The sequence below is a fragment of the Marasmius oreades genome, chromosome 6 (assembly GCF_018924745.1).
Source record: "Marasmius oreades isolate 03SP1 chromosome 6, whole genome shotgun sequence".
In the NCBI taxonomy this organism is placed as follows: domain Eukaryota; kingdom Fungi; phylum Basidiomycota; class Agaricomycetes; order Agaricales; family Marasmiaceae; genus Marasmius; species Marasmius oreades.
Genome location: NC_057328.1, coordinates 2,900,689 through 2,923,745, shown reverse-complemented (window position 1 = coordinate 2,923,745; position 23,057 = coordinate 2,900,689). Strand labels below are relative to the sequence as shown.

At 48.0% G+C, this 23,057-nt stretch overlaps 10 protein-coding genes across 11 annotated transcripts; 5 read left to right on the top strand and 5 right to left on the bottom strand.

Annotated features, from left to right (window-relative positions):
* Window positions 1-146: 146 nt before the first annotated feature.
* E1B28_010417 (uncharacterized protein) lies at window positions 147-2,348 on the bottom strand. Of its 2 annotated transcripts, XM_043155381.1 has the most exons (5): window positions 1,645-2,348; window positions 1,384-1,588; window positions 1,193-1,323; window positions 921-1,127; window positions 147-856 (listed from the first exon to the last, which is right to left on the bottom strand). In XM_043155381.1, exons 1-5 carry the CDS (start codon window positions 1,732-1,734, stop codon window positions 566-568), a joined length of 924 nt encoding a protein of 307 aa, XP_043007847.1. In that variant the 5' UTR covers window positions 1,735-2,348; the 3' UTR covers window positions 147-565. The 2 variants fall into 2 exon arrangements, with proteins under 2 accessions (XP_043007847.1, XP_043007848.1); XM_043155382.1 differs by having other exon boundaries at window positions 1,384-2,348.
* A 1,335-nt stretch (window positions 2,349-3,683) lies between these two features.
* On the bottom strand, window positions 3,684-5,761 carry E1B28_010416 (uncharacterized protein). Its single transcript, XM_043155380.1, has 6 exons — window positions 5,572-5,761; window positions 4,982-5,518; window positions 4,641-4,923; window positions 4,447-4,577; window positions 4,176-4,382; window positions 3,684-4,111 (listed from the first exon to the last, which is right to left on the bottom strand). Exons 2-6 carry the CDS (start codon window positions 5,066-5,068, stop codon window positions 3,821-3,823), a joined length of 999 nt encoding a protein of 332 aa, XP_043007846.1. The 5' UTR covers window positions 5,069-5,518; window positions 5,572-5,761; the 3' UTR covers window positions 3,684-3,820.
* A 42-nt stretch (window positions 5,762-5,803) lies between these two features.
* On the top strand, window positions 5,804-7,242 carry E1B28_010415 (uncharacterized protein; the record flags this gene model as incomplete). Its single annotated transcript, XM_043155379.1, has 3 exons — window positions 5,804-5,992; window positions 6,051-6,668; window positions 6,728-7,242. The coding sequence occupies exons 2-3, from the start codon at window positions 6,089-6,091 to the stop codon at window positions 7,240-7,242; spliced, it is 1,095 nt and encodes a 364-aa protein (XP_043007845.1). The 5' UTR covers window positions 5,804-5,992; window positions 6,051-6,088.
* A 99-nt stretch (window positions 7,243-7,341) lies between these two features.
* Window positions 7,342-8,787, bottom strand: E1B28_010414 (uncharacterized protein). The gene is made up of 6 exons (XM_043155378.1): window positions 8,727-8,787; window positions 8,212-8,371; window positions 8,037-8,148; window positions 7,826-7,975; window positions 7,703-7,772; window positions 7,342-7,648 (listed from the first exon to the last, which is right to left on the bottom strand). The coding sequence occupies exons 1-6, from the start codon at window positions 8,734-8,736 to the stop codon at window positions 7,386-7,388; spliced, it is 765 nt and encodes a 254-aa protein (XP_043007844.1). The 5' UTR covers window positions 8,737-8,787; the 3' UTR covers window positions 7,342-7,385.
* A 113-nt stretch (window positions 8,788-8,900) lies between these two features.
* On the top strand, window positions 8,901-9,626 carry E1B28_010413 (uncharacterized protein; the record flags this gene model as incomplete). Its single annotated transcript, XM_043155377.1, has 1 exon — window positions 8,901-9,626. One exon carries the CDS (start codon window positions 8,901-8,903, stop codon window positions 9,624-9,626), a length of 726 nt encoding a protein of 241 aa, XP_043007843.1.
* A 1,003-nt stretch (window positions 9,627-10,629) lies between these two features.
* On the top strand, window positions 10,630-12,913 carry E1B28_010412 (uncharacterized protein; the record flags this gene model as incomplete). The annotated part of the gene is made up of 10 exons (XM_043155376.1): window positions 10,630-10,744; window positions 10,802-10,883; window positions 10,936-11,093; window positions 11,150-11,256; window positions 11,321-11,531; window positions 11,596-11,784; window positions 11,839-12,236; window positions 12,295-12,370; window positions 12,421-12,761; window positions 12,827-12,913. The coding sequence occupies 10 exons, from the start codon at window positions 10,630-10,632 to the stop codon at window positions 12,911-12,913; spliced, it is 1,764 nt and encodes a 587-aa protein (XP_043007842.1).
* A 137-nt stretch (window positions 12,914-13,050) lies between these two features.
* Window positions 13,051-15,055, bottom strand: E1B28_010411 (uncharacterized protein). Its single transcript, XM_043155375.1, has 3 exons — window positions 14,550-15,055; window positions 13,313-14,495; window positions 13,051-13,252 (listed from the first exon to the last, which is right to left on the bottom strand). Exons 1-2 carry the CDS (start codon window positions 14,652-14,654, stop codon window positions 13,323-13,325), a joined length of 1,278 nt encoding a protein of 425 aa, XP_043007841.1. The 5' UTR covers window positions 14,655-15,055; the 3' UTR covers window positions 13,051-13,252; window positions 13,313-13,322.
* A 68-nt stretch (window positions 15,056-15,123) lies between these two features.
* Window positions 15,124-17,033, bottom strand: E1B28_010410 (uncharacterized protein). Its single transcript, XM_043155374.1, has 7 exons — window positions 16,824-17,033; window positions 16,722-16,775; window positions 16,395-16,668; window positions 16,173-16,345; window positions 15,966-16,107; window positions 15,411-15,912; window positions 15,124-15,339 (listed from the first exon to the last, which is right to left on the bottom strand). The coding sequence occupies exons 1-6, from the start codon at window positions 16,947-16,949 to the stop codon at window positions 15,416-15,418; spliced, it is 1,266 nt and encodes a 421-aa protein (XP_043007840.1). The 5' UTR covers window positions 16,950-17,033; the 3' UTR covers window positions 15,124-15,339; window positions 15,411-15,415.
* A 73-nt stretch (window positions 17,034-17,106) lies between these two features.
* On the top strand, window positions 17,107-21,340 carry E1B28_010409 (uncharacterized protein; the record flags this gene model as incomplete). Its single annotated transcript, XM_043155373.1, has 16 exons — window positions 17,107-17,471; window positions 17,547-17,935; window positions 17,996-18,215; window positions 18,296-18,771; window positions 18,828-19,092; window positions 19,145-19,312; window positions 19,368-19,455; window positions 19,522-19,769; window positions 19,821-19,939; window positions 20,000-20,302; window positions 20,362-20,407; window positions 20,466-20,617; window positions 20,679-20,836; window positions 20,891-20,901; window positions 20,974-20,978; window positions 21,037-21,340. The coding sequence occupies exons 5-16, from the start codon at window positions 18,925-18,927 to the stop codon at window positions 21,338-21,340; spliced, it is 1,770 nt and encodes a 589-aa protein (XP_043007839.1). The 5' UTR covers window positions 17,107-17,471; window positions 17,547-17,935; window positions 17,996-18,215; window positions 18,296-18,771; window positions 18,828-18,924.
* Window positions 21,341-22,106: 766 nt separating this feature from the next.
* On the top strand, window positions 22,107-22,419 carry E1B28_010408 (uncharacterized protein; the record flags this gene model as incomplete). Its single annotated transcript, XM_043155372.1, has 2 exons — window positions 22,107-22,178; window positions 22,234-22,419. 2 exons carry the CDS (start codon window positions 22,107-22,109, stop codon window positions 22,417-22,419), a joined length of 258 nt encoding a protein of 85 aa, XP_043007838.1.
* Between the last annotated feature and the right edge of the window lie 638 nt (window positions 22,420-23,057).

The following is a 23,057-nucleotide window of genomic DNA, read 5'->3' as shown; positions in this document are numbered from 1 at the left end:
CAGTGTAATTCTCGTTGTAGAGTAGAAATATTAAGACATAGCAAGATGTAAACAACACTGATAAGGCTAAATACAAGTTTGTAGAGACGGGGGAGTGAAAGGTAGTGTAAAATAAGCAAAACGAGTCCCAAAAGTCCCCAATCGACCGGTAGGCGACGGCGAGGCTTGGCTGTGCAGAATGTCTTGCCGATGTCTTGCCGGACGTGACGATACGTGACAAAAAGTTTTGCACTTCTCGTTCCACCCTCGGACACTCTCCGAGACTTCGTACAAGTCTCCTAAAATTCAGCTAAATTCAGGTTAACAATTTGAGCACTAATAAACTGTTCTGGTCAAATTTTTAAGACGGTATGTGGTGTGTGTAAATGGATCTCAGACATGTTGCATATCCCTACCCAGAATAGTAGTAGGTGGCAATGGTCTGGCAATAGCAAAAATAGGTAGTACATTATGTACGTCGCTACAAACATTTCAAGGTGTACGTGAGCGATGTCGTAATGAATTCAAAAAATGAAAGCTCATCAAGTATTCGATAGTACGCTACTCGAATCTCTACCCTATTTGGTCAATTGTCTGAAACCCCAGCATCTGGTGTACAAGTGTCACCCGGAGCAATGGTGGTGGCACTCGTAGATCCAGGAAAAACACTTATGTTACCCTGCACACTAATACACAAGTTGCCACCAAGGGGAGACTTGACCGACACCGAGGTGATCGCCGTTCCTTTGGGCAATTTCTTCGCGTTCTTCAGCTTCAACACCGATTTGATAGCGTCCTCGCACATTGCTTGTACTTGAGCTTGAGTGAACTTTCCTTTATCATCATCCCAGGTTGTCTTGATCTTTCTTCGCGGAGGCTGGCGTGGGATTGAAACGGTATGGTTCAAGATAAAGGATGTCAGACGAAAGAGTGTAACTCACGTTGGTAAACTTCGAGAGACCGGTTGCAGCATTTTCAGCTCTCTTCAAGTTCTTGTTTACCGGAATGCTGAGCAATGCAGAGGCCAGATGTCTTCCGGAGGTATTCTTCAAATCCTTCTCCGTTCCGAAGACGTGGGGTTTCATTTTTGCAAACTCGCTTTTGGCGGCCTTGACAAGATCTGCCTCCGCAGCGGCAGCAGCAATAGTCTAATACGTCCAAATATGATCACACTCAGTTTGTTGACCGCCGGGTTACGACGGGAACTACGTACCTGAGCCTTCAAACTCCTGCAGTCAGCAGTTGTCCGGAACAATTTGCCATCTGGGGTAGTGGACAAACCAACACACTTGCTAGCTTCCGTGAAGACACACACCGGTTTTTCATCACCACCTTGGACAGCGACTAGAAAGAAAGAAACCGGGTCACAAAACAGCTGACACTTCCAAATCCGATAATGCTCACTGCAAGTGTCGCACGTGGTCTTTTTTTCACAACCACCCTCATCAGCAACTGGGCTTGCTGGTCTGCCACTCGGAGCTGGGCTGCCTGGTCTGCTACCCGGGGGTGGGTTTACTGGTTTGCTACCCGGAGGTGTCGTAGGTGCGGATGACTGTTTTGCCTCTGCAGGTGCCTTGTTCGCCGGCTTCTTCTTCACGGCAGTGGTTTTCTGCATCGAAATTTTATCGATGAATACGAACAGGTTGATTCTGTAAAGATAATCACCTTCCCCGTCGGGGCAGAGAATGTTGTTTCAGCCAGGCAGAGGACCAATAGCAACAGAGCAAAGAAGCGGAAGTAACGGGAGTGGTGCATGATGAAAAAGGAACCTGTTCTCAGAACAGAGAGCCTGGACGAACGAAGAAGTAGAAGAAGAGCGAAAATGGGAGTGAGACTCAGTCTGAGGAGCCATCGTGATTTGGGACCCTTCTTATAGGGAGAACGGGAGAAACTTCACGATGTCGAGACTGTCGGCGAATGTTTCAATCCGTGAACACCGCGTTCCACACTCAGTAGTCTGGTCGCGCTCAACAATATTGAAACTCCGCTGATAGCCACAAACTTGGTAGTTCGCTCAATACGCTTTACTTGGTCTCCTACTGGCATGGATGTGCTGTCTTTTCCAAATACTCGTTCATTCAGCTCAGGTTTAGCAGCGCATCCATCCTCATATTAATCTGTATCAACTTTAGGCTCGCCTACGAATAGGAGTCGGAGTTGAAATTGTCAATCATTTTCCATCTGTGCCATCCCCCAAGAGCGTTTGCTTAGCCGACCATCACCGCAGAGTTCGCATATTCATGGAATTAATCAAAGGGCAGTAAGCAAGGGGAAGCAAATGGCGCGGTGACAACGGGTGTCATTCGGGTGTCATGAGATTTTGTATTGTTATCTAGTAATTTCGGGAGATCTATCTATCTATCTATCTGGATCAACTGTTGGCGATGGTGACCCAGGCGGGCTTGAAACTTGCTTGAAACTTGACTCTCCCCTGAGGCAATAGGATGTAGTGCAACCTCGGATGTGGTGGGTTCTGTCATCTTGGAGAAGCTTGACCAGTCTGGATATATTATATAAAGAACATGGTTTCAGGCCTCAAATAAGAGACAGATTTAACACCTACTGCCGCCTGTGGGATCGTCCGAACGTCCGTGTTCCGGGGAGTCCGAACGGGAGGGTGTTCGGGTGTCCACGCGAGATATGTTGATGCCAAGTTGATGCTACTATCAGCGGAGTGTGAAATGAACATGATTCCCTACCGACTTGCTACCGACTGGTACTACTCGTATATTAGCCAAATTTCGTTGATTGATCATTGAGCAAAGAGGCTCGGTACGCACAATTCCCGAACTGCTCGAAAAGAACGGATGGTCACGAGCCTAGGGACACACGATAAGATTCTGAGGCTCGCTTAATCCGGTAACCTGAGAGTAACCGGCCAAAACCCACGCCAAATTCCGATCGTTCTGACTCTCTGGGAGGCCCACCCAGGTTCGCTTCGCTCGACATCCCACTGGAGTATATCAGCTTTGATTTTAATCTTTCTAAAATTTATGTAAGTGACTATTACATTCCATTTTACATCAAGTCAATTGTGGATACTTGAACTCGTTACTCGGTTGTATGTGCTCAGAAGAGTCCCGAGGGCTTCAGAATTCATCAAGTTGTATCAGAGTTGGCAAAAAAAGTGAGAAGATTAACAGCACTGAGCACAGAGAAGGTGCATGCCATTTTTTCCAAATTTGTCAGTCTGAGTGAACTTTGAAGGAGATTCAACAATCAACATGAGGTCGTTCTATTCGCAGTTTTGGCAGAAATATCATTATCAGACTAATTTAACAGTACTGTAGAGTTTTACATAGGAAGAAAGTTAGGAGGAGAAGCGCAAAATCCCCTCCAAATGCGGTATTTCTTCGAGGTGGAACTGAACTTGCGAACCGGATGTAAGTTGGTACGCGCAACTGTATAATTGCTCACTCCGCTCGCAACTACCATAAGTATACCATACACTACGGAACTAATGTACGATAGGGAGAGATTATATACAAACTAAATTGTACGACATACTGCCCTCTCACGAGCTCTGGCCATCACTACAGTATATGTACATGTTCCTGCCAGTGTATACTAGTACAGTTATCCATGGGCTCATACCGCTGGCAATTCGGTAGTTCTTGGGGCTTAGCAATCAGTTCTTCAAGTTGCGCAAACGGGGTGCTAAGATACACCAACTAATGTGGAACAAAGCGATCAAGATCGAAATTCGTCAGCTTACTATGGATTGAGAATGAATACCAACGGCGGGCCTTACGAGTACTACTCGCCTTCTCCGCGTCCGATAGATTATTTGCAACATAATAGTGTATTAGTGGACTCATATCAAGTACACCACTCGATCTGATCATACATCGTCTGAAACCCCACTATCTGTTGTACAAGGTTGACCCGGAGCAGTGGTGGTGGCACTCGTAGATCCAGGGAAAACACTTGTGTTACCCTGCACACTAATACACAAGTTACCGCCAAGGGGAGACTTGACCGACACCGAGGTGATCGCCGTTCCTTTGGGCAATGTTTTCGCGTTCTTCAGCTTCAACACCGATTTGATAGCGTCCTCGCACATTGCTTGTACTTGAGCTTGAGTGAACTTTCCTTTATCATCATCCCAGGTTGTCTTGATCTTTCCTTGTTTCTGGCGGGGCATTGAAACGGTATGGTTCAAGATACAGGATGCCAGACGAAAGAGTGTAACTCACGCTGGTAAACTTCGAGAGACCGGTTGCAGCATTTTCAGCTCTCTCCAAGTTCTTGTTTGCCGGAACGCTGAGCAATGCAGAGGCCAGATGTCTTCCGGAGGTATTCTTCAAACCCTTCTCCGTTCCGAAGACGTGGGGTTTGATCTTTGCAAACTCGCTTTTGGCGGCCTTGACAAGATCTGCATCCGCAGCGGCAGTATCGGCAGCCTAATACGTCCGAATATGAAACACACTCAGTTTACTGACGGCCGTTACGATGGGAACTATGTACCTGAGCGTTGAAACTCTTGCACTCAGCAGCGGTCCGGAACAATTTGCCAGCTGGGGTAGTGGACGAACCAACACACTTGCTAGCTTCCGTGAAGACACACACCGCTTTACCGCCAGCACCTTTGACAGCGACTAGAATGAAAGAAGCCGGGTCACAAAACAGCCGACACCTCCAAACCAACCGATGATACTCACCACACTTGTCGCACGTAGTCTGTTTGCTACAACCTCCCTCAGCAGGGTCAGCTTTTGTAACCGGAGCTGGGCTTCCTGGTCTGCTACCCGGAGGTGTCGTAGGTGCGGATGATGGTTTTGCGGGGGCTTTAGGGGGCGCTGCAGGAGGCTTTGCAGGCGTTTTCGGTGCTGGAGGGGGTTTTGCGGGAGCCTTTGGCACTGCTGGAGGCTTCACAGGAGCTTTGGGTGGTACCGGTGCCTTCGCAGGAGCCTTCGTCGCAGGCTTCTTCGCAGCAGTGGTTTTCTGTATCAAGAGTATCGATGAATACAAACAATGGGTTGCTTCTGGGTAAGATGATCACCTTCACCGGGGCAGAGAACGTCGTTTCAGCCAGGCAGAGGACAAATAGCAACAGAGCAAAGAAGCGGAAGTAACGAGAGTAGTGCATGATGAAAAAGGAACCTGTTCTCAGAACAGAGGGGATGAAACAAAGAAGTAGATGAAGGGTGAAAACGGGAGTGAGACTCGGTCTGAGGAGCCATTGTGATTGGGATCCCTTCTTATAGGTAGAACGGGAGAAACTTCACTGTAATCATGCATCATGATGTCGGGATGTCTGCAAATATGAGGACGATGTTTCAAGATTGAATCAAGCAAGGGGACGGCAACCCGCAAATAAACAAACGGCGACCGTAACCAACGGATGTCATGGTGTTTTGTATTTGTTGTCTAGTAATTTCGGGAGATCGCTGGACCCAACTGTTGACGATGGCAGTGACCCAGGCGGGCTTGAATTCTTTCGAGATCTCCAGAGAGACCATATTAGGCCATAGATGTACTAGTCGCAATCTTGGATGTGATGGGTTCTGTCATTAGAGAGAACCTTGACCAGCCTAGTCTGGATATGAAGAACATGTAAGATTTATAATGCATTATAATGGACAGATTTACCACCGAGCGTCCGTGTTGCACAGGAAAAGTTGGAGATCTTTGACAGTTGGTTGATGGTAACGTTTTCTTTCATGTTGGATCAGGACAGATTCCATCTTTTTCCCGTGTTTGGAGGCACCCTGAAGGCGAGGGAATATCAAAGAATAGGCTCGCCATGTAAAGTTCGATTGGCAGGGCCCTGGGAGGAAGCCAATCCCAGGCTGGTCCGGCCCGGAATTCAACCTACTTCCATCCATCACCTCGATGTGCTTGTTCCTTCTCTTTTCGTACATGCGGACCCATAAATCGATAACAAATCGCCGTTCTATTGACTCGTGGCCTGCCTGCTGGCAAGACGGTCTACGTCTCGTCTCTTCAGTCAACCAATAACGAGGACAATAGCGGGCAACTTGAAAAGGGCTTTTAGTACAAGGTTTCCAACGTGGGTGAAAATCAACTCAGATTCGAAAGGCTGACTTATATCCTTCTAATTTTTACAGTTTGCACCGTTAATCTTGTCCGCACGTTTATTTCATCCATGTACGGTCGAAATACGGGGCATGACAGATACCCGTATTCTCAGAACTCCGCAGCTTTCTATCATCGCTGGGACTATCCTTGGGGCTTTAATCCGGATCAGGTAGCCTACATAAATCGCCGCTGGGTGGATAGACAATGGAGAAACCAACGGGCTGCGTTTGATGCGAATAGGAATCAGAACGCGTATATTCCAGTAAATCAAGTCCGGGATACCTCAATCTTTGTCTATAGACCGCCAGGAGATGAACGGCCAGTGGTATTGAGCCACCCTACGTCAGCTTCACAAGCTCCCATTCTTTACCACTGTACCCCGTGCGGACGCGAATGCTGGCCTCCTGGACCTCCACCTCCACTCTTACCGCCACGACCACCTCCAGTCGATTTCAATGCTCCGATTGAGCCGCCTCCATACCCCTTTGCCTTCCAACCCAACTTTCTAAATACTTCACGACATCTCAAAAGACGACGATTTCCAACCCACGCTGTACAATTTCCGCCACCTCTACCTCCATCATTCAGAGGTAACTTCAAACAAACTCCCCGTTGGACACCATTTGAAAGGGTCAGATCATGGATTGGTGAGTCCATACGCCCAATTCACCCAAAGGATCACTCGACAAAACGGTTTACCTGCCAGACAAACGCCTCTCCCAGCCAAGACTTAACCCTTTGATCGCGTATACCTCTCAACGATCCTATCCAATAAGCTGCGACCTTCGCTGTAATCGCCCTTATATGGCAGCAAAAAGCCACCGACGGCACCGTGTCCTAACGTTTACCGAATCTTTCGAGCCCGCGACTGTTCCTCCTGTAAACATGATGCGACTCTATCACCCTCTCCTTCCTTGGTATATTGAGATCAAAGCAAGAGAAGTTACCGGGATTACGATCTATGAGTTGCTATCTGTGCTCATGCAGGAACTAAGCTGTAGAGTCACAGACCAAGAGTTTGACAGTCAGTGGGTTACTGGGGACGAAAGAGAAGCGATCTTGCACGCTGCTCTGGAAAGGGATGGGACCAGTGTAATTCGAAGAGTTGATTTTCTGATGAATCAAACAGTCTTCAATGGTTTGGAAAAGGGCGAGAGTGGGAAGTGGAAATTTCATACTTCGGGGAACTATACCGGAACGCACAATAACATAGATACCTAGCACTGAGTATTGTCTCACTTGAATTCCTCATAATAATATGGGATAGGTATGTGTAGCAATATGTAAAGGAAAAGGAGATGTACTTATAGCAAAGAAAACGGGGTTTTGACGAGTGGGATACCTTCAGTATGCACGTAGTTTAATCAGTACCTGCGGTCGCGGTCATCATAGCGCCTCTCCCTGTCGTCATGTCGCCTCTCTCTATCGTCGTAACGCTTCTCTCGGTCATCATACCGTCCCCTATCATCACGACGGTAATCCTTGTCCTTGTCATAATCTCTGTGGCGGTCACGGTCACGATCATCATATCCTCCTCTCCTCCCTTCATAACGACCTCCCCGGCGTTTCTCGTCGTAGTCTCGCGCGTAACGAGAGTCGTACGGCCGAGGGTCGTAAGGTCGGTCGACTGAAAAACACATTCAATACTTGGTCGCATTGAAAAGGAAGAAAAACGACGTACAGTTGGAGGCACGTTTGCTTGGTCCATGGTATCTTCCCGGTGTCGGGGTTCTTGCCCTGCCACGGCGAGCCTACAAATAAAGAAGGTTAAGTACTGAAACAGTGATCATGGAGTTGAACGTACCTTTTGCACGGTTATTACCTTACCCATGAACTCTGAAGCATTGAGAGCAGTAACGGCAGCCTCAGCTTCCTCAGCTGTCTCCATTGTCACGAAGCCAAAAAGACGAGATTCACGTGTGTGAGGGTCGTACACAACTGAAGCTTTCGAGACCTGCATGGAAATGAAGTAGAGTATGTGATACTTTATCAGTTTCTAAGGTGTTGGAACGCACCCGTCCAATTTTGGCGAATGCTGACTCAAGATCACGGGAGTCAACTTTATTGCTTAATCCCGAAACGTGAAGATTATTTCCGGGATTGTTTGCTTCTTCAGGCGAACCACGACTGAAACAAAGGGGGTAAAAGCATGTAGGACAAATGAACCAAGACAGAGGAAAGCTAGCTTACCCTCTGTCACCTGGACTTCTGCTCCTCGACCTTCTAGGTGCAGGGGCACCATTGGAAAAGGAAGACTCGTCCTGGCTTCCACCTCCATTAGAAATGTCCTGAGCAGGAATGCTAATGCTATTGCCGGAAGCAGATGGTGCAATGTCTTGAGATTGCCAGGCTGAGTAAAACAGAAGACGAGGGGTGTCAGGTTGGAGTTTTGTCGACAACATCAGGGCGAGGAGGTACAGCTTCTTTTTTTTTCGACATTTCCAGATGGTGAACCATTGCAAATATTTGGTTGCCCCATAGCGAAAAACCGAATAGTATGAAGAAGGCGAAAGGCGAAGAGCTTAAATGCAGGTCGACGGTGCGAATGAGAACGAGAACGGGGATGATGTGAATGTCGCGGCCGTGAGCCGACATTGACTATCGTTAAGAGGTTGATTCAGAAGAAACTGAGGCCGGAAATGTCGAAAAAGATGTCGAGCCTGTCGCCGTTGAGGTGGCCGATGTTCATCGTTGATAGCACGTACCGTTGTCCATCTTGCAGGTCGGCTTTTTGTTTTGGTTGGTGGTTGTTGTTGGAAGGAATGGGGGTAACCGGAATGCCAGCGCACCTAAGCTTTGACAATTTGTTCTTGTTTGGCTGCTTTGCCTGGGGTCACTGTTCAAACGTTCAGTGGCGAGCGTCACGCTGCACCACTACCATGTCTCAATCTCCTTGCTCCTCCTCCCCAAGTCGAGATGCAGAGACCCAATCATCGAAAAGGACTAACTCTCTTGCTATTACACCTCTGCCCAAAGAATTTTTTTACCCTCAGATTCTCGTTCACTTACATCATCACTTCGAAACCTTCGGGACGATCAATCAGTGGATACCATTACAAGGCTTCAGTCGTATTCTCATTGTTTACGAAGATGAAGATGCTGCAGAACGGGCAAAAACCGTGTCTGACCCGATTGTTGTCGAAATCGGGGATTCGGACAGGGAAAAGGATATCGTACTTAGGGTTTATCGTGCCGATCCAAATCCTCTCATATCGACCATCGAGTCCGAGAACTATCATCTACAGCCTCCTACAATTGATCGAAACTTTCTCATTTCTCCCCCTGGATCACCCCCCATTGGCTGGGAACCTATACAGGAAGACCCACCAAACTCAACGCCACTTGCGGATGACCTCATCACTGCACTGAAGAGCTTACAGCTTCACGACACTCGCGAGGCAAATACAGGTGTAGAGATTGTACTGGAAGCAACGGAATCTGGTGTTTCGGTCGTCGTGGAGGATTGTGATTTCAGGCCTGGCGAGACGATCAATGAGGAAGAGGAAAATTGGGTTTACGGTGTCACGATGCCTTCAAGAACGAAATGGCAACCTTCCCCTACTGCTATGCCTCCCTTGTCTTCGTCGTCTGCGCCTGCGTTCTGATGTCACCCGAGTCACGATGTCCAATAGCTGTACTTCTAGATCTTGCTTAAGTGAGTCGATCGGTCTTCTATTTGTTGCATATCATACCACAACGAAAATCATCAGACTGTTCTGAGCTCTGTAGAGTTTGGAGGACACCCACATTGCCTAATATCTCTGACCGCCTGTTTTTTTTCTCTTTACCATCTCCCAATCACGGTTTAGCTCTGACATGTTCTATTCCACAGATCTTTCTTGAGTTTTCATTCTTTCGGAGTCAATTGTCATGCCATCAGTTCTCCGCGCAGTATGTTCTCAACTTCTCTGTGGTCTTGTATTACCTGATCGAGATTCTGACAGACCGTCTTTCGTCGTCTGAAACTAGCGTGATTAATGTCCTCTTTCTAATTCAAGATTGTAGACCCTAGTGTTTATGATGTTTTAACCTACACATGGATTCGAAGGGACGGAATGGTGTTTTGGGTTTGTCGCTTCGGAGGCGGGAAAATTGGATAGGATGCAGTATATGAACGGCAAGTCTTTTCGGGAATCTTAAGAACGTTCATTCATCTGCTTCGTTTACCAGTGAAAAGATGTCTTATAGCGGACAGCGCGGGCATAGAAATGTATACTGCCATGATTCATCCTTCTAGCTTGGTGGGAATCGATCTGAATCACCGCGATTTCAGGGATACGACTGGAACTTATTTCCCATGTTCATGGGACCTGTGCAAACTGCGATGAACATTTATTACCTTTCACTGGGCTATACAAATCCGCTGTCAGGATATGTTATCCTGTAAGGAAAGATTGGGAGAGGCTCCGGCCTCGATGGCGTGCCTGGTGTGGTCTAACCCATTGCATCGGTCCTGGTGACTTAACATCTTCCGAACCGTTGAGTGATTACTTACGATGTCTGAACAAGAACATAAAGACAAATACATTCAGTGTAATGGACACACTCGGTTATATAACGGGGATGCCAAAATAAAAATCTCCTTAGTTTCCTGGCGACTACTCCAAGATGAAACACGTTACTTTAATCCTCCTACTTGGATTGGCTGGTGTATCCTTTGCCGCCATTTATGAGGGGCTCGCTGACCTGCCCACCAGGCAATTCGACTTTGTCGTAATCGGAGGTACGTTCTGGATTGTTCTTGATCCTGACTTTGTCTCACTACATCCCACGTCGAAAGGCGGGACAGCAGGAAATGTTGTAGCCAATCGTTTGACAGAGAACCCGAACTTCTCCGTTCTCGTTTTGGAGGCTGGTGATTCGTACGTCCTTCGACTTGGGTTTGTTCTTCATGAGCTAATGCCGCCCGGACAGGCATGAAGGACTTTTAATTCCTCAGATCCCTGCTCTCGCTCTTTCTCTAGCAGGTTCACCCTTGGACTGGAATTTTACCGCTAATGTGGGAGATAGAAGTGGAAACCGTACGACAATCTACAACCGCGGATTCGCGCTTGGAGGAAGCAGTACGATCAGTACGAGATTTCTCTTTGTTATCTTTGCCCTTGTACTTCTTAACCATCTGGAAAAGATTGGATGGCATATACCCGTGGAAGTGCGGATGATTGGGATCGTTATGCTGCTGTTACAGGAGACCTTGGATGGTCGTGGAACAGCATGCAGCCTTATATCCGCAAGGTACCTTTCGCACTCTACGCTGAAGAAGCACTTGAGTCACCCTGGTTCCGTTTTCAACGAACAGAATGAACACATCGCGCTACCAGCAGACCACCATGATACCGCTGGGCAATGGAATCCTGCTGCTCATGGGAAATCGGGGATCAATGCCGTCAGTCTATCGGGATTTACGCATGAAATGCAGAAACGAACGATTGAGGTCAGCAAGTCTCTCGGGCCTACTAGTGAATTCAAGTTCAACTTGGATATGAATGCTGGCGACCAACTGGGCGTCGGTGAGCACTTGCTTAGCCCTTCAATCATGTGATCGAAAATGATTTTTGTATCTCGTGCGTTTAGGCTGGGCGCAATCTACCATACTGCACGGCTCGAGGAGTAGCTCCGCGACATCGTATCTGGGACCAAAATATATCGGTCGGCCGAATCTACACGTTTTACTGCATGCGCACGTAACACGAATTCTTCCAACTGGTCCAAAGGATGGACAGCTGGCGTTTCACGATGTAGAGTTTACGCAAGACAATGGCGGTACGTATCTTTATTTGGGCAATGCCACCCAATCACATTGAACTTCCTAAACAGCCACGTTCCAAAGTGTAAAGGCCTCCAAAGAAGTCGTTCTCTCTGCTGGTACTGTGGGCACACCTCATATCTTGCTCAATTCCGGCATAGGAGATTCTGCCTCGCTCACCGGCGTTGGTATCAAATCTCTCCACCACCTTCCTTCAGTCGGGCGCAACCTAACAGAACAGCCTGCAGCAGCACTCGCGTATATCGTAAATACGACCGACACGAACGAGACAAATCTGGGAAATCCAGCTTTGTTGAAACAATGGAATGATACTCGAACAGGGCCTTTGGTTGATCCTATCATCCTCGCATTTGGATGGCTGCGTGTACCTGAAGACGCGCCAATTTTCAAGGAAGTAACTGACCCTGCTGCGGGCTCCAGAACAGCTCATTACGAGCTAGCCATGATTGTAGGTCGACGGTTGTCAGGCCAGGTTTGGTATCAAGTTGACTCACCCCTTCTCTTAGAATGGGAACCTTGGAGTTCCTGAGCCAGGAAATAATTACGTCACACCAGGAACTATCGTCGTATCTCCAGCCTCTCGTGAGTTCTGTACCCTATCTTTTGAGCCATCGATGACTGAAGCCTTGTAGGTGGATCCATATCACTCTCATCCTCCAATCCCCTCGTGAAACCTACGATCGACCTCAACCTTTTTGACTCCGAGTTTGATTTGTATGCGATGCGCGCTGCGGTTCGTAGTGCACAGAAATTCATGTCGCATGAACTATGGCATGGATTTGTCATTAAACCTGCGTTCGACCTTGACACCGATGATGAGGTGGACGCCTTCATTCTGAATACCTCGGTAGGTGCAGCACATCCGGTTGGAACTGCATCTATGTCTGCGAAAGGGGCGAAATGGGGGGTGGTTGATCCTGACCTGTTAGTTAAGGGTATCTCAGGTGTGAGGGTTGTCGACGCTTCTGTTTTGGTAAGTTCGAAACCGCCGTTCAGTCGTTTACAAAGCTTTCACATTGACCTGGTTTTGTACGATAGCCTTTCGTGCCGGCGGGTCACACGCAAGCGCCGGCATATATGGTTGGGGAAAGAGGCGCTGATTTGATCAAATGCAACTGGCAGTGAAAACTACAGAATATTGTGTGCTTCGAGTCGTGTTGTGCGCCTAGTATGAAGCGTCAGTTCGTAACGTCCTGGCAGCATTCGTGAAATTTTCAATCTTCAGGCTATCAGCGATTACCGGCGAACTTTTTGCTGCTTATGGATCGGTCTCGCGCCAACAAAGGCCATTTCTCATCGCATTTTGCTGAGGTCAAAATGCGAGATTCGAGAAAAAAAACACATTTTTAAAATGAGATGTGCGTTTTTGACTCAGACGTACAGTACTGTACAATACAAGACTTCTTTACAATACAGGTTACACTAATCCCCCAAATCTTCCGCTTGAAGGAAGTTATCCAGAAGCTGTTTAAGCTGATCGTAAGCCCGAAGACTGAAGATAACACTCAAGGAAACGTAGCATACCTGTGGGCATTTAATGTTGTGCCAGTGTACCGTTTGAGATACTGCTACTAGTGAGGACCGGGTTGTTCCATGGGTCCCATTGTCCTTTGGTGTAAGTGTAGCCGCCTGCCGTCTCCTGAATGTTAGTGTTCGTCGACTGACCAAGCAAGAATTTATTAATGAAAGCGCTAAGCTGGCTCTGCTGAGACGATGGGAATGAACAGTGGGTATGTGCAGCAGATTGCGAGAAACCAAATTGATCGGAGGCACCGAGCGAGTCCCAGATCCTGTGTGCAGCCTTCATTGCACCGAATGAACTGGGGGCGCCTAACCAATCAATTCCGACTTGGTCGATAACAAAGAGGCCTCGAGGTGCGACCAAGCCCATAAGCGAATGGTGGTCGAACGGCAAGACGTTTACGGTGCTTTGGGCGAAGGTGTTGAATGCCGTCGAGAACCAAACGTTCTCGCCTACGATTTCGCTGGCGGTTTGAGTTTGAATCCCCCTCTTCATCATATCGTCTGAGAGACGCCAGCTATCACTTCCTCCTGAACCGGACTCCTGAGGTATTGTGAGTGCGATACGGGGCTCGAAAGCTCCAGCGACGAGGGCACCCTTGCCGTCTCGAGAGCACCCGGTGACAGCGACTCTCTTGGGGTCGATATTCAAGCTTGGAGTGGTTTCAATAACATCCATGATATGACTAATAGCCCAAGCCCAAGCGATCATCGCACCGGCACTGTGATTAGCACCGTACAACTGGTAGAATTTGCCCTTTCCTCGACTGGTGGCACTGTTCTGCTCGGCTATATCGCCGGTGTTCAGTGAGATCAATGCAATATTGCTGGGACGGGGGATGCTACCGCCATCCAAACCGATAATAGCAGGGAAAGGACCAGTTCCGGATGGTAAAGTGACGGTAGGTGTGAATGAAATGGATGTGCCACCATTGGAAACGTTGATGGTCAATCTGCCTCCAGAGTATGTCGCTGTGACAGAGGTGGGCTTCGGTGGTTTAGTACCCAACTCGTAGGTCTGGAGCAGTTGGCTAACTTCGGCTTGGCGACAGGCCCAGTCATCGAGGGTCACAACAGGAGAGCCATTGGCGAAGGTGAACGGATCCGGAAGCGTTGCAACGTTCGTTCCGACTGGATTACTTGGAAGAGCGGGGCACGCATTCGCACCGGGAGTAATGTTGGAAGCCTGTTATGGATTGATTCAGGCCTAGCGGAAGTCGGTAATTCTTCCGAGACTCACCGGTGCAGCTCTGGCAACAACTGAAAGCAAGAGTAAGGCGAAGGAGCTCGAGAGTACTACCATAGCTGGGATACGCTTTGCACAGGATTGGAGAGCGTGGGGCATCCACAACACGGCTAGCTATATATACATGTCCAGGGATATTTCTTTGCGTTGTTAACATTATGCGTGAAAGGTGAATGGAGAAACATTGGATGCAGGGACTCGGAGGAAATACTTGGATGATGGTGTCCGTACGTTCACCTTCATTGAACGGAACTTGACCTCGGACGTCTATAAAATCTGTTGAAGGAGGTCGTCATTTCGCGGCGGCCTGCTATGCATTCCTATCCCCCAAAGCCTTGTGGATAACACCTGATTCGAGGAACGAACTTGCCTCATCGTCCCCATGTCGGTCCGGCGGACGGTCGTCAGCGCGCCGGCTGCTGCTTCAGGGCGGCCCTATTGCTTCCTACCGAGATAGTGCCCGTTAAAGCTTCGTTTGATCATATGAACGACGCCTGAGGAAAAACGGAGAAGAAAAGACTGCTCTAATCAGAGGTTCTTCCGTGAAAAGGTGCACGTCACCTCCCTGTTTCCCATGCATTGAAATCTCAAGGTCGGGACCTAGAACATCGAAATGACCGCTCGACAAAAATTCTCGACCGACGACTCAATGATCTATGCAATATCAGGTGTCGAAGATTTAGGTTCTCGTGTGAATCAGTCAATACATACTTATGTGATTATTCCGTCGATCAAACCTCAAGGTAAAGGAAAGTCGTACATTAGTAGCAACTAGTCTATCCACCTGTATTCCATCGAAAGAATAAGAATTTGTTGTAAGTGATTTTGCTAGGCAAATAAAATAGTGCACCCTACTCCATCTAGTACCAGATACTCCGCGTTCGATGGGCAGGAAGTAGATCAGATGTCTCTATTCCCTCTATCCTTTCCTCCCCCCGCTCCAACCTCTTCGCCATATCCCACAAGAAGAAATCGATAAGGACGCTGCTGACCTCCCCGGCAGTTTCCTTCTCGGCAGCTTCAACGCCGCTGTTGTTTGTGTCAACAATCCTGATAATCTCTTCCCTCACTTTCTCTACTGCAACGATGCTAGTCGCCCTGAGACTTACTTCTTCTCTAGAACCAGGCTCCAGCGTTGTACCTTTACGAAGAGCCTTCACCAATGATGGAGGATAGGAGAGTATCCGGAGATGATGAAGGATTTGCGGGACGCGGTAATCAGCGAACATCGTCAGGTCACAGATGGCGGGTCCTTGCTCGCCTGGGAAAAGGGGATGTTTCGATGTAATGGATGGATCGGGATAAAACGCGGCCCAGGTGTCCGCGACAAGGATTTGGGCACGCTTCCAGAGACATACTGTGGAATAGAGGTCAGATTCGCGTGAATTTTAAAATAATTTATTTTCTGACTTTTTCTACCCTCGAGGTAAACTTCATCTCTGAATGATGGAAAGGTGTCTATCACGAATTTCACAAGGTCGAGGGCCGTGCCCTGACCATGATGTTCACGCTGGAATTCATTCAAAAGACCTTGGTAGGATCCGCCGAAAGCCTAGTCAGGAAATAAGAACTAAATCTCTAGGTTCTCCATTCAGTCCGGGAAATAAAAGAACCTACGGTCGTTAATATATAGCCCACTTCTCTCATAATGGCGGTTCGTTGCTGGAGGAGTGGTATTGTCTCAGAACACTGCTCGGCCGATGCAAAGATTGATTCAATCAAGGAGTCGGGGCACAGCGTCTCCGAGGAATAAAAGGTTGGATCTGTGATTGGTATACCGTTCTGAAGCGCTATTGCAGAAGTGTTTAGCAAGTGCGAGGAGAAGCGACCTCAACTGACCTTTGTTCAGAGCTGCAACTAAACTCCAATAACCTGTCCACACTTTCTTCTCGTCGTTCTCCCAGGAGACCTGCCACTCGACACCGTATTGATCCGACCTTCCCTCCTTTTCTGACCAGAAACTGAAGTTCAAAGACGATATTAAAAATATCCAATCGAGTATGGTTTTGTTCCATGGATCAGAAGGAGAGTGAGGTTCGTGAGGCAGAATGTGAATGCCATGAGTTCGCCATATTCTGGGGGTATATGACTCTGATCGGAGTTTTTCAGATATCTTGACAAACAAATTCCTGAACATCTGAGTGCGATAATTCACAGACTGCTCACATATTTCGCAGCTACTGATACACCTTCCTGGTTTATTTCTACGACGTTCGTTTTCTATCACTGTGATGAATGCCTTGTAAACCATAGAATTTTAAACCATACCAAATACGCGAATTGCGCTGATTCCCTCACTGGATTTGTACTAGATAGCTGAACCTCTCCTATGAAAATCTCCAGAGTGTCCTTTTCATCGAGAATGGCTGAAGTTGTTCGACTCAATATCTTCATGCTTAAATAAAGTCAGAGGAAAAGAGGTGAAATGAGAGATCAGGACGACGAGAATAGGGAGTCTATGGACGAAAGACAGAAAATTTCTCTCTGCAGTGCAGTCCGGGCCGGCTGGGATCTTATTTTAGTTAATCTATGTAATAGAGTATATTTGCCTAAAGCTTGTCCTTCATCCCGACTACTGAGTTGCATCTACTGTATCTACGGGTTCTGAAAGTATTGATGTCTGGAAGATCCTGACCATTCATCTCTTCGTCCGACACCTCTCGCAAAACTCTCACGGTTCCTTTCGTCGGGAATTATACTTACTGGACAGTGGACACAGATCCTTTCAATGTAGGGGGATCTGACTCAAGATTTCATCTCGATCCGATCATTGGCGTCGGAAAGAAAATATCGGGGAGGAACCAGGCAGGTTTTCCTCCTTATAAGGATTATATATGTCTATGCGTTACATTTGGACCACAATTTAATGAAGTCTCTTCAATCAAGGAGCACGCGGGAGTTGGTAAATTTGGCCGGGTAAGTAGCACTCGGTTCTCGTAACTGTACAACGTCATCTAATTGTTCCCATTCGCACAAATGTTCTTCTGCAAGGCAGCTGCCTGTTCAAGCGTGCGTCATACTCGTTGGCTTGACTTTCAGAGCACAAGTACATGGGATGGGCCATTCAAATGATCGCAACCGCCGCAGTGTTACCACTATGCTCAGGAAATAGACACAGAACACATGGGCATGAGCTTCAAAGGATGCACGTTGTCGTTTCGATCAGGTGTTTTGCAAGTACTATGATCTGTCTCTCTTACCGCCCTTCTGTCTCTATAGGTTATGTGAAAATTCGTCGAAAAATGATGCGAATCACTTTCCATCTCATCGGTCCCAAGTAAACCCAATCTTGAACGAAAAAATAACTCAAAAGATCCCCTTATTTCGCCTAAATACCATGAAGACTCAAGGCACTGTACAGTATGGGCTCGACGAAGGAAGTAAGTCGTTTCAAGGATCGAGTCCTCGATTTCCAATAACAGTGTGCTCCTTGTTCATAGTATGCGACCAAAAACCTGTTTGGAGATGCCAGAGCTCGGCTGAATAAGACAACGAGCAATTTCATGCGCAAGTTCCAGCTGCAGACTCTAACCATCTGTCATCCCTCGATTTTTCCCCGTGATTGATGGGATTTTTGGTCAGACGGGTGCGGCGCACATGAAGTCGTCCTGTTGCGAGAAATGTGCATCCAAAGCAATGAGATCCTCCATGATTTGCTGTGTACGCGATTGTTCAAGGTTTTGAGGATAGTGCACTGATTTTATAGGGATTTCCGCCTTTTTCTTCTTATCTTCTCACAGCCGGGTGAGGACCAGATGTTTTCGGTATCACCAGCAAATCATATCAACGATATTCTTGGACGTGTGCAAAAACTGGCTTGTGGCCGCAAGGTCAGATTACCAGCTCGTATCATCACGACCCTCGCAGGATGGAAGGAACATCAAGCACGAAGTGATGCTACCCTGAGCTTCTAAATTTCAAATGCACCCTGGCCATAAATAATTTCGCAATCTCTACTCATTCTCACGTCGTACTGGCTATCGTCGGCCTTTCAACCTTCGCATGTGCGAGCGTGTGGTGAATGCTCGATCGTTCTTTGTAAGGCCTTGCAAGACAACTATGGGAACGTTTCTCACAGGATCATGCGTCCATTACAACTTCCTTCAGCACGAAAGGGCTGGGACGACCCGGTGCCAAAAAAAGGCTTTGTTGTTCATCTCGGAATCACATTGAAGTAACAGTCTTGAAGACCTCTACTTGTGGTGAATTGTATCAGGTGAGAAACGATACATGCGGCTCACGATACCGATTTTTAAATAGGTTCAATCAAAGATAAAAAGAGAATGGATGCTAGTTACAAATTTTCAGGATACTCAGCGTCCCTGCTTGTCCCCTTTGTAGTCGGATATCACCCCAGGCCTTGGACATCATGGTTTCCTTCAACAAGTTCTTCTCCACTGTCCTCCTCGCTGTCTTGTACGCGACGCACGCGACCGCCGCTCCCTGGCCCCTGTCCTCAAAACACAGCACGCATCGCATCAGACACATTGGCCGTGATTTAAAGGTCGAAGCCTTCCATCCCCAATCCGACTTCAAGGTATGATCACTGCCATTCGTCTATCGGAATGAGGTCTAACGAGCGTGTATAGACCTTCGGAGATGGGATTGACCTGCCCGCATCATTTGGGTCAGCCACCATTGGCGACAAAACTGTTTCGTTCGTCTCGTCGCAGTTGAACATTGACGCCTCGAAAGTATCCTTCAAATCCGGTTATGAAAATGGAGTCGGGGAAGTCGCATATGCTAGGCAAACCCATGTGATTTTTTTTCGTCGCATCGTCTGACGCCCATTGTCTGACAACGTTACCATAGGATGATATTCCCTTCGTCAACGCCGTCGCCAATGTGGCCTTCAAGGACAACAAGGCTGTTGCTTTCGGAAATTCTTTCGTTGACACTAGTAAGTTGACGCGCTCTGTCCTTAGTCTGTTGCTGGGCAATTTATTGATGAAACGCGTCATTCTAGGCAAGATTGCTAGTTCATCCCCGAGCATCGACGTTAACACCGTTATCCCCAAGGTCGAAGAGGCGCTTGAGGGCAAAATCAACGACATCAAGCCCACTGTAGAGTATCTTGCCCTTCAAGATGGAACGGTTGCTCTCGTTCACGTCTTCCAAGTCCAGAACGAGGAAGTCGGAACGTTCTACGAGGCCTACGTCGATGCTCACTCTGGCAATCTACTCTCTGTTACCGACTTTGTTGCTGAGGCCACGGTAAGCGTCTCCATTTTCAATCCCTGATTCACGTGATTGATGTAACTCCAGTACAAAGTCCTTCCCGTTTGGAAGGAGATCATCACTGAGGGCCTCGAAGTACTAGCAGACCCGCAGAACACTGCCTCTTCCCCACAGGGATGGCACAGTGGCAGCACCGTGGTGACTGCGTGCGTTTCTTATTCTTTAAATGCGAGTGCTGGTCCTCGCAACTGATTCTCAAAATTCAGAGGCAACAATGTGGTCGCTTTCAAAGGCACACAATCGGCGACTACTGCCCAGGCCAACTTCCAATCCACTTACAGTCCAACTGTCGGTCCTACAGCTGGCCAGAACCTGGATGCCGCCCGTACGAACGCATTCTACCTTATCAACTCGCACCACGATGTTCTTTACCAATACGGATTTACGGAAAGTGCATTCAACTTCCAAACCGACAACTTCGGAAAGGGAGGAGCTGGGAATGACCGAGTCCTCATGAGTGTGCAAGATAGCTCTGGAACCAACAACGCCAACTTTGCTACCCCACCTGAGTGAGTTACATTGAAAAAAATGGGGTGAATTTATCTTCTGAATTTGTCCCCCTTGACAGTGGTCAATCCGGAACTTGCAGGATGTTCATCTGGACTCTGACCAATGTGGGTTTCTACTAATTTCCTGTAAACTTGCGTTCTGACTGATTTTTACGGCCATTAGCCTAACCGTGATGGTGCCATGGAGAACGATATTCCTCTGCATGAAATGACACACGGTCTCAGCAACCGATTGACCGGCGGAGGTACTGCACGATGCTTGCAGACCTTGGAAGCCGGTGGTATGGGTGAAGGATGGTCCGACGCTCTTGCTGAGTACGTTCTAGTTCTTTTACCCTTGAATTTGCTCTAAACTCATAACCCAATTACATTCTAGTTGGTTTTCGCATTCCGATACTTCCGCTGTTAGCGACTTTACGATGGGTCAATGGGTCACGAATGACCCGGCTGGTATCCGATCACACCCTTATTCCACGTCTGCAACGACCAACCCTCTCAGGTACTCTTCGATTGCTCAACTCGACGAGGTCCATGGTAAGTACGTCATTTGGGCGCGTGTTCCAGAGCGCTAACATCTTTCGATTTCAGACATCGGAGAGGTAAGATTGCCACCGTACCACTAGAAGTTTCTAACATCCTTTCCCCTCCTATCCCTGTTGGAAATTCTATAGGTCTGGTGAGTAACGGAATTACCACTGGCAAAAAATTCAGCCCTTGACTTCGAATCTGATTAGGGCGAACATACTTCACAACGTCTACGCTGCCCTTGTCGGCGCACACGGATGGTCCGCTAACGCTCGCACCAACGCCAACACTGGCGAAGGCAACGTTGTTTTCCTTCGTTTGTTGGTTGATGCTCTCGCCATCCAACCATGCAACCCCACTCTCCCCACCGCTCGAGATGCCTGGATCCAGGCTGATGTGAACAGATTTGGTGGTGCGAACAAGTGCACTTTGTGGAGGGCCTTTGCCAGCCGTGGTCTTGGTGTTGGTGCTGCCAACCATGTTGATTCTACGGCTGTTCCTTCTGGATGCTGATGATAGGTCTTGGAAGTCGGGGAGTTTGGGTCATCTTTCTCTCTCAAAGAAAATCGTAATTTGAGCAGATGTATCATATAAGTTATAATCCGCAATAAACACCAGCGCGTACGATACTGATTTTCAGCATCTATGGTCTTCTCCGCCCGTTTGATAAGGGACCCTATGGCATTGAAGTTTGCGTTTTCTAGTACGATAGATCGATAGTAGGCCCGATATGGCTATGCGAAGGTCTATTCACCAGCCGTAGCTAAGCGAGGTCTGCTGCGATAGTGCAACGTATAAGTTCATGATCACCCGACCGTTACACCGTGACCTATTGCGTCTGATATCAGAGATAACGGTTTTCTTCTTCCACACAGCTTAATCCGTGCCCACGCACATAGTTCGAACGTTATCTGGGCTCTCGTTCGGTCGGAGGGTTCCTTGAAATCTTGTGTCGAGTACACTCAGGAAGGCAGAGGCCACATGTATACCAGCGGCTTTTGTTAACTCCAATGCCGAAGACACGGGACTTGACCTTCGTACTGGTGTACCTGGCTGCCGCGATCAAACACCTCTGCGTCCAAGATAGAAGGTCATTAGATAGGCCTACTTCAGCTCCCATAGTTAGCTTTGGACCTGGCTATCAATAACGAAGCGAGTGCACGCCGATACACTTTCCGTTCTTGGTGAACCCACGGAGTGACGCGTTCTTTGATTTGAAGGGAAACTTGGGCAAGCACAGTGAGTTTACAGGCCAGGAAAACTCGTTGAAACACTTACGATGTCTAGCGTAATACCTTTCTGTTGGAGCCCAATGGTGTTGGTGGCGCCGAGGTTGCTGGTTTCTGGGCAGGTGAGTTACTCGTTTTTGTTCCGGCGCCTTTGCTGATTTTCGTGTCCTGGAAAAGGACTCAATCTCGGATTTGTCTGCGTCTACCGAATTCGATGAAGTCCAAGGGTTATGCCCAGAGGAGATGGGGTTCCCATGCCAGAAGTTCTCTGAGTTCGTGACTGCATACCTATCTCCATCCTTTGCGGCAGAAATCGTATCCACTATGTTGCGATACAAGATCAAGTTGGGTGGAGGGGTATGAGGCAACCGACCGACGGGTGTCCGAGAGACAAGCTGTTCGCGGATATCCTGGTGTCTGAAACCTACTCGGAGGCAGCCCATCATCGTTGCTTCCTAAAAAACGCGGTTCATACGGTATACCACTCGCCGCTGAAGTTGAACGTTGACCTTATCACGCTTTCGTCCGTGGTCGTACCGTCGTGGTCAAGCAAAACGTCACGGACGACCGGGCCGGTTTATCAAACCGAGCTTGAGCGAACAACGATCAGCTCCATGGGCAGTTCATAATCATAATGCACACCACTATTGGCCATGGGTTCCAGTGTTCATCATTGTTGTACATTCAACTTCGAATTCCTGAATTGCTATCGCGCATGCTATCCGTATATATTCGAGGATGCGGCAGATGGACGCGGCGCGGGTACTCCTCACGTCCATCGCCGCTCTCAACAGCGACTAAACCCTTTTGTCTCTCAACTGTTCTTCATACTTATATACCTATCTCTCACCTTCAGGCCTCAGGTCTGGTCTGGAACAGCGCTTTTATTCACCCAGCCCCTGCTCTCCCGGCAACCCCAATCCACTCACTGGCATAATATGTCCTTTTCGTCTCTTTCCTTTTCTCTCTCGTCCATCGTGAGTACATCTCGTCATTGTTCG

Bases quoted from the DNA above. Each gene is read 5' to 3' on its own strand.
- E1B28_010417 (XM_043155381.1), bottom strand. From the start codon at position 1,734: ATGCACCACTCCCGTTACTTCCGCTTCTTTGCTCTGTTGCTATTGGTC. The intron at 1,324-1,383 runs GTGAGCATTATC...CTTTCTTTCTAG, and splicing joins GACCACGTGCGACACTTGCA to TCGCTGTCCAAGGTGGTGAT. The intron at 857-920 runs GTGAGTTACACT...ATCCCACGCCAG, and splicing joins GTCTCTCGAAGTTTACCAAC to CCTCCGCGAAGAAAGATCAA.
- E1B28_010416 (XM_043155380.1), bottom strand. From the start codon at position 5,068: ATGCACTACTCTCGTTACTTCCGCTTCTTTGCTCTGTTGCTATTTGTC. The intron at 4,924-4,981 runs GTGATCATCTTA...CTCTTGATACAG, and splicing joins CGTTCTCTGCCCCGGTGAAG to AAAACCACTGCTGCGAAGAA. The intron at 4,578-4,640 runs GTGAGTATCATC...CTTTCATTCTAG, and splicing joins GACTACGTGCGACAAGTGTG to TCGCTGTCAAAGGTGCTGGC.
- E1B28_010414 (XM_043155378.1), bottom strand. The intron at 8,149-8,211 runs GTAAGCTAGCTT...CCTTTGTTTCAG, and splicing joins AGAAGTCCAGGTGACAGAGG to TCGTGGTTCGCCTGAAGAAG. The intron at 7,649-7,702 runs GTACGTCGTTTT...TGTGTTTTTCAG, and splicing joins AAGCAAACGTGCCTCCAACT to TCGACCGACCTTACGACCCT.
- E1B28_010411 (XM_043155375.1), bottom strand. From the start codon at position 14,654: ATGCCCCACGCTCTCCAATCCTGTGCAAAGCGTATCCCAGCTATGGTA. The intron at 14,496-14,549 runs GTGAGTCTCGGA...AATCCATAACAG, and splicing joins TTGTTGCCAGAGCTGCACCG to GCTTCCAACATTACTCCCGG.
- E1B28_010410 (XM_043155374.1), bottom strand. From the start codon at position 16,949: ATGAAGATATTGAGTCGAACAACTTCAGCCATTCTCGATGAAAAGGAC. The intron at 16,669-16,721 runs GTGAGCAGTCTG...TTGTTTGTCAAG, and splicing joins TATCAGTAGCTGCGAAATAT to ATATCTGAAAAACTCCGATC. The intron at 16,346-16,394 runs GTCAGTTGAGGT...CTTCTGCAATAG, and splicing joins AGTTGCAGCTCTGAACAAAG to CGCTTCAGAACGGTATACCA.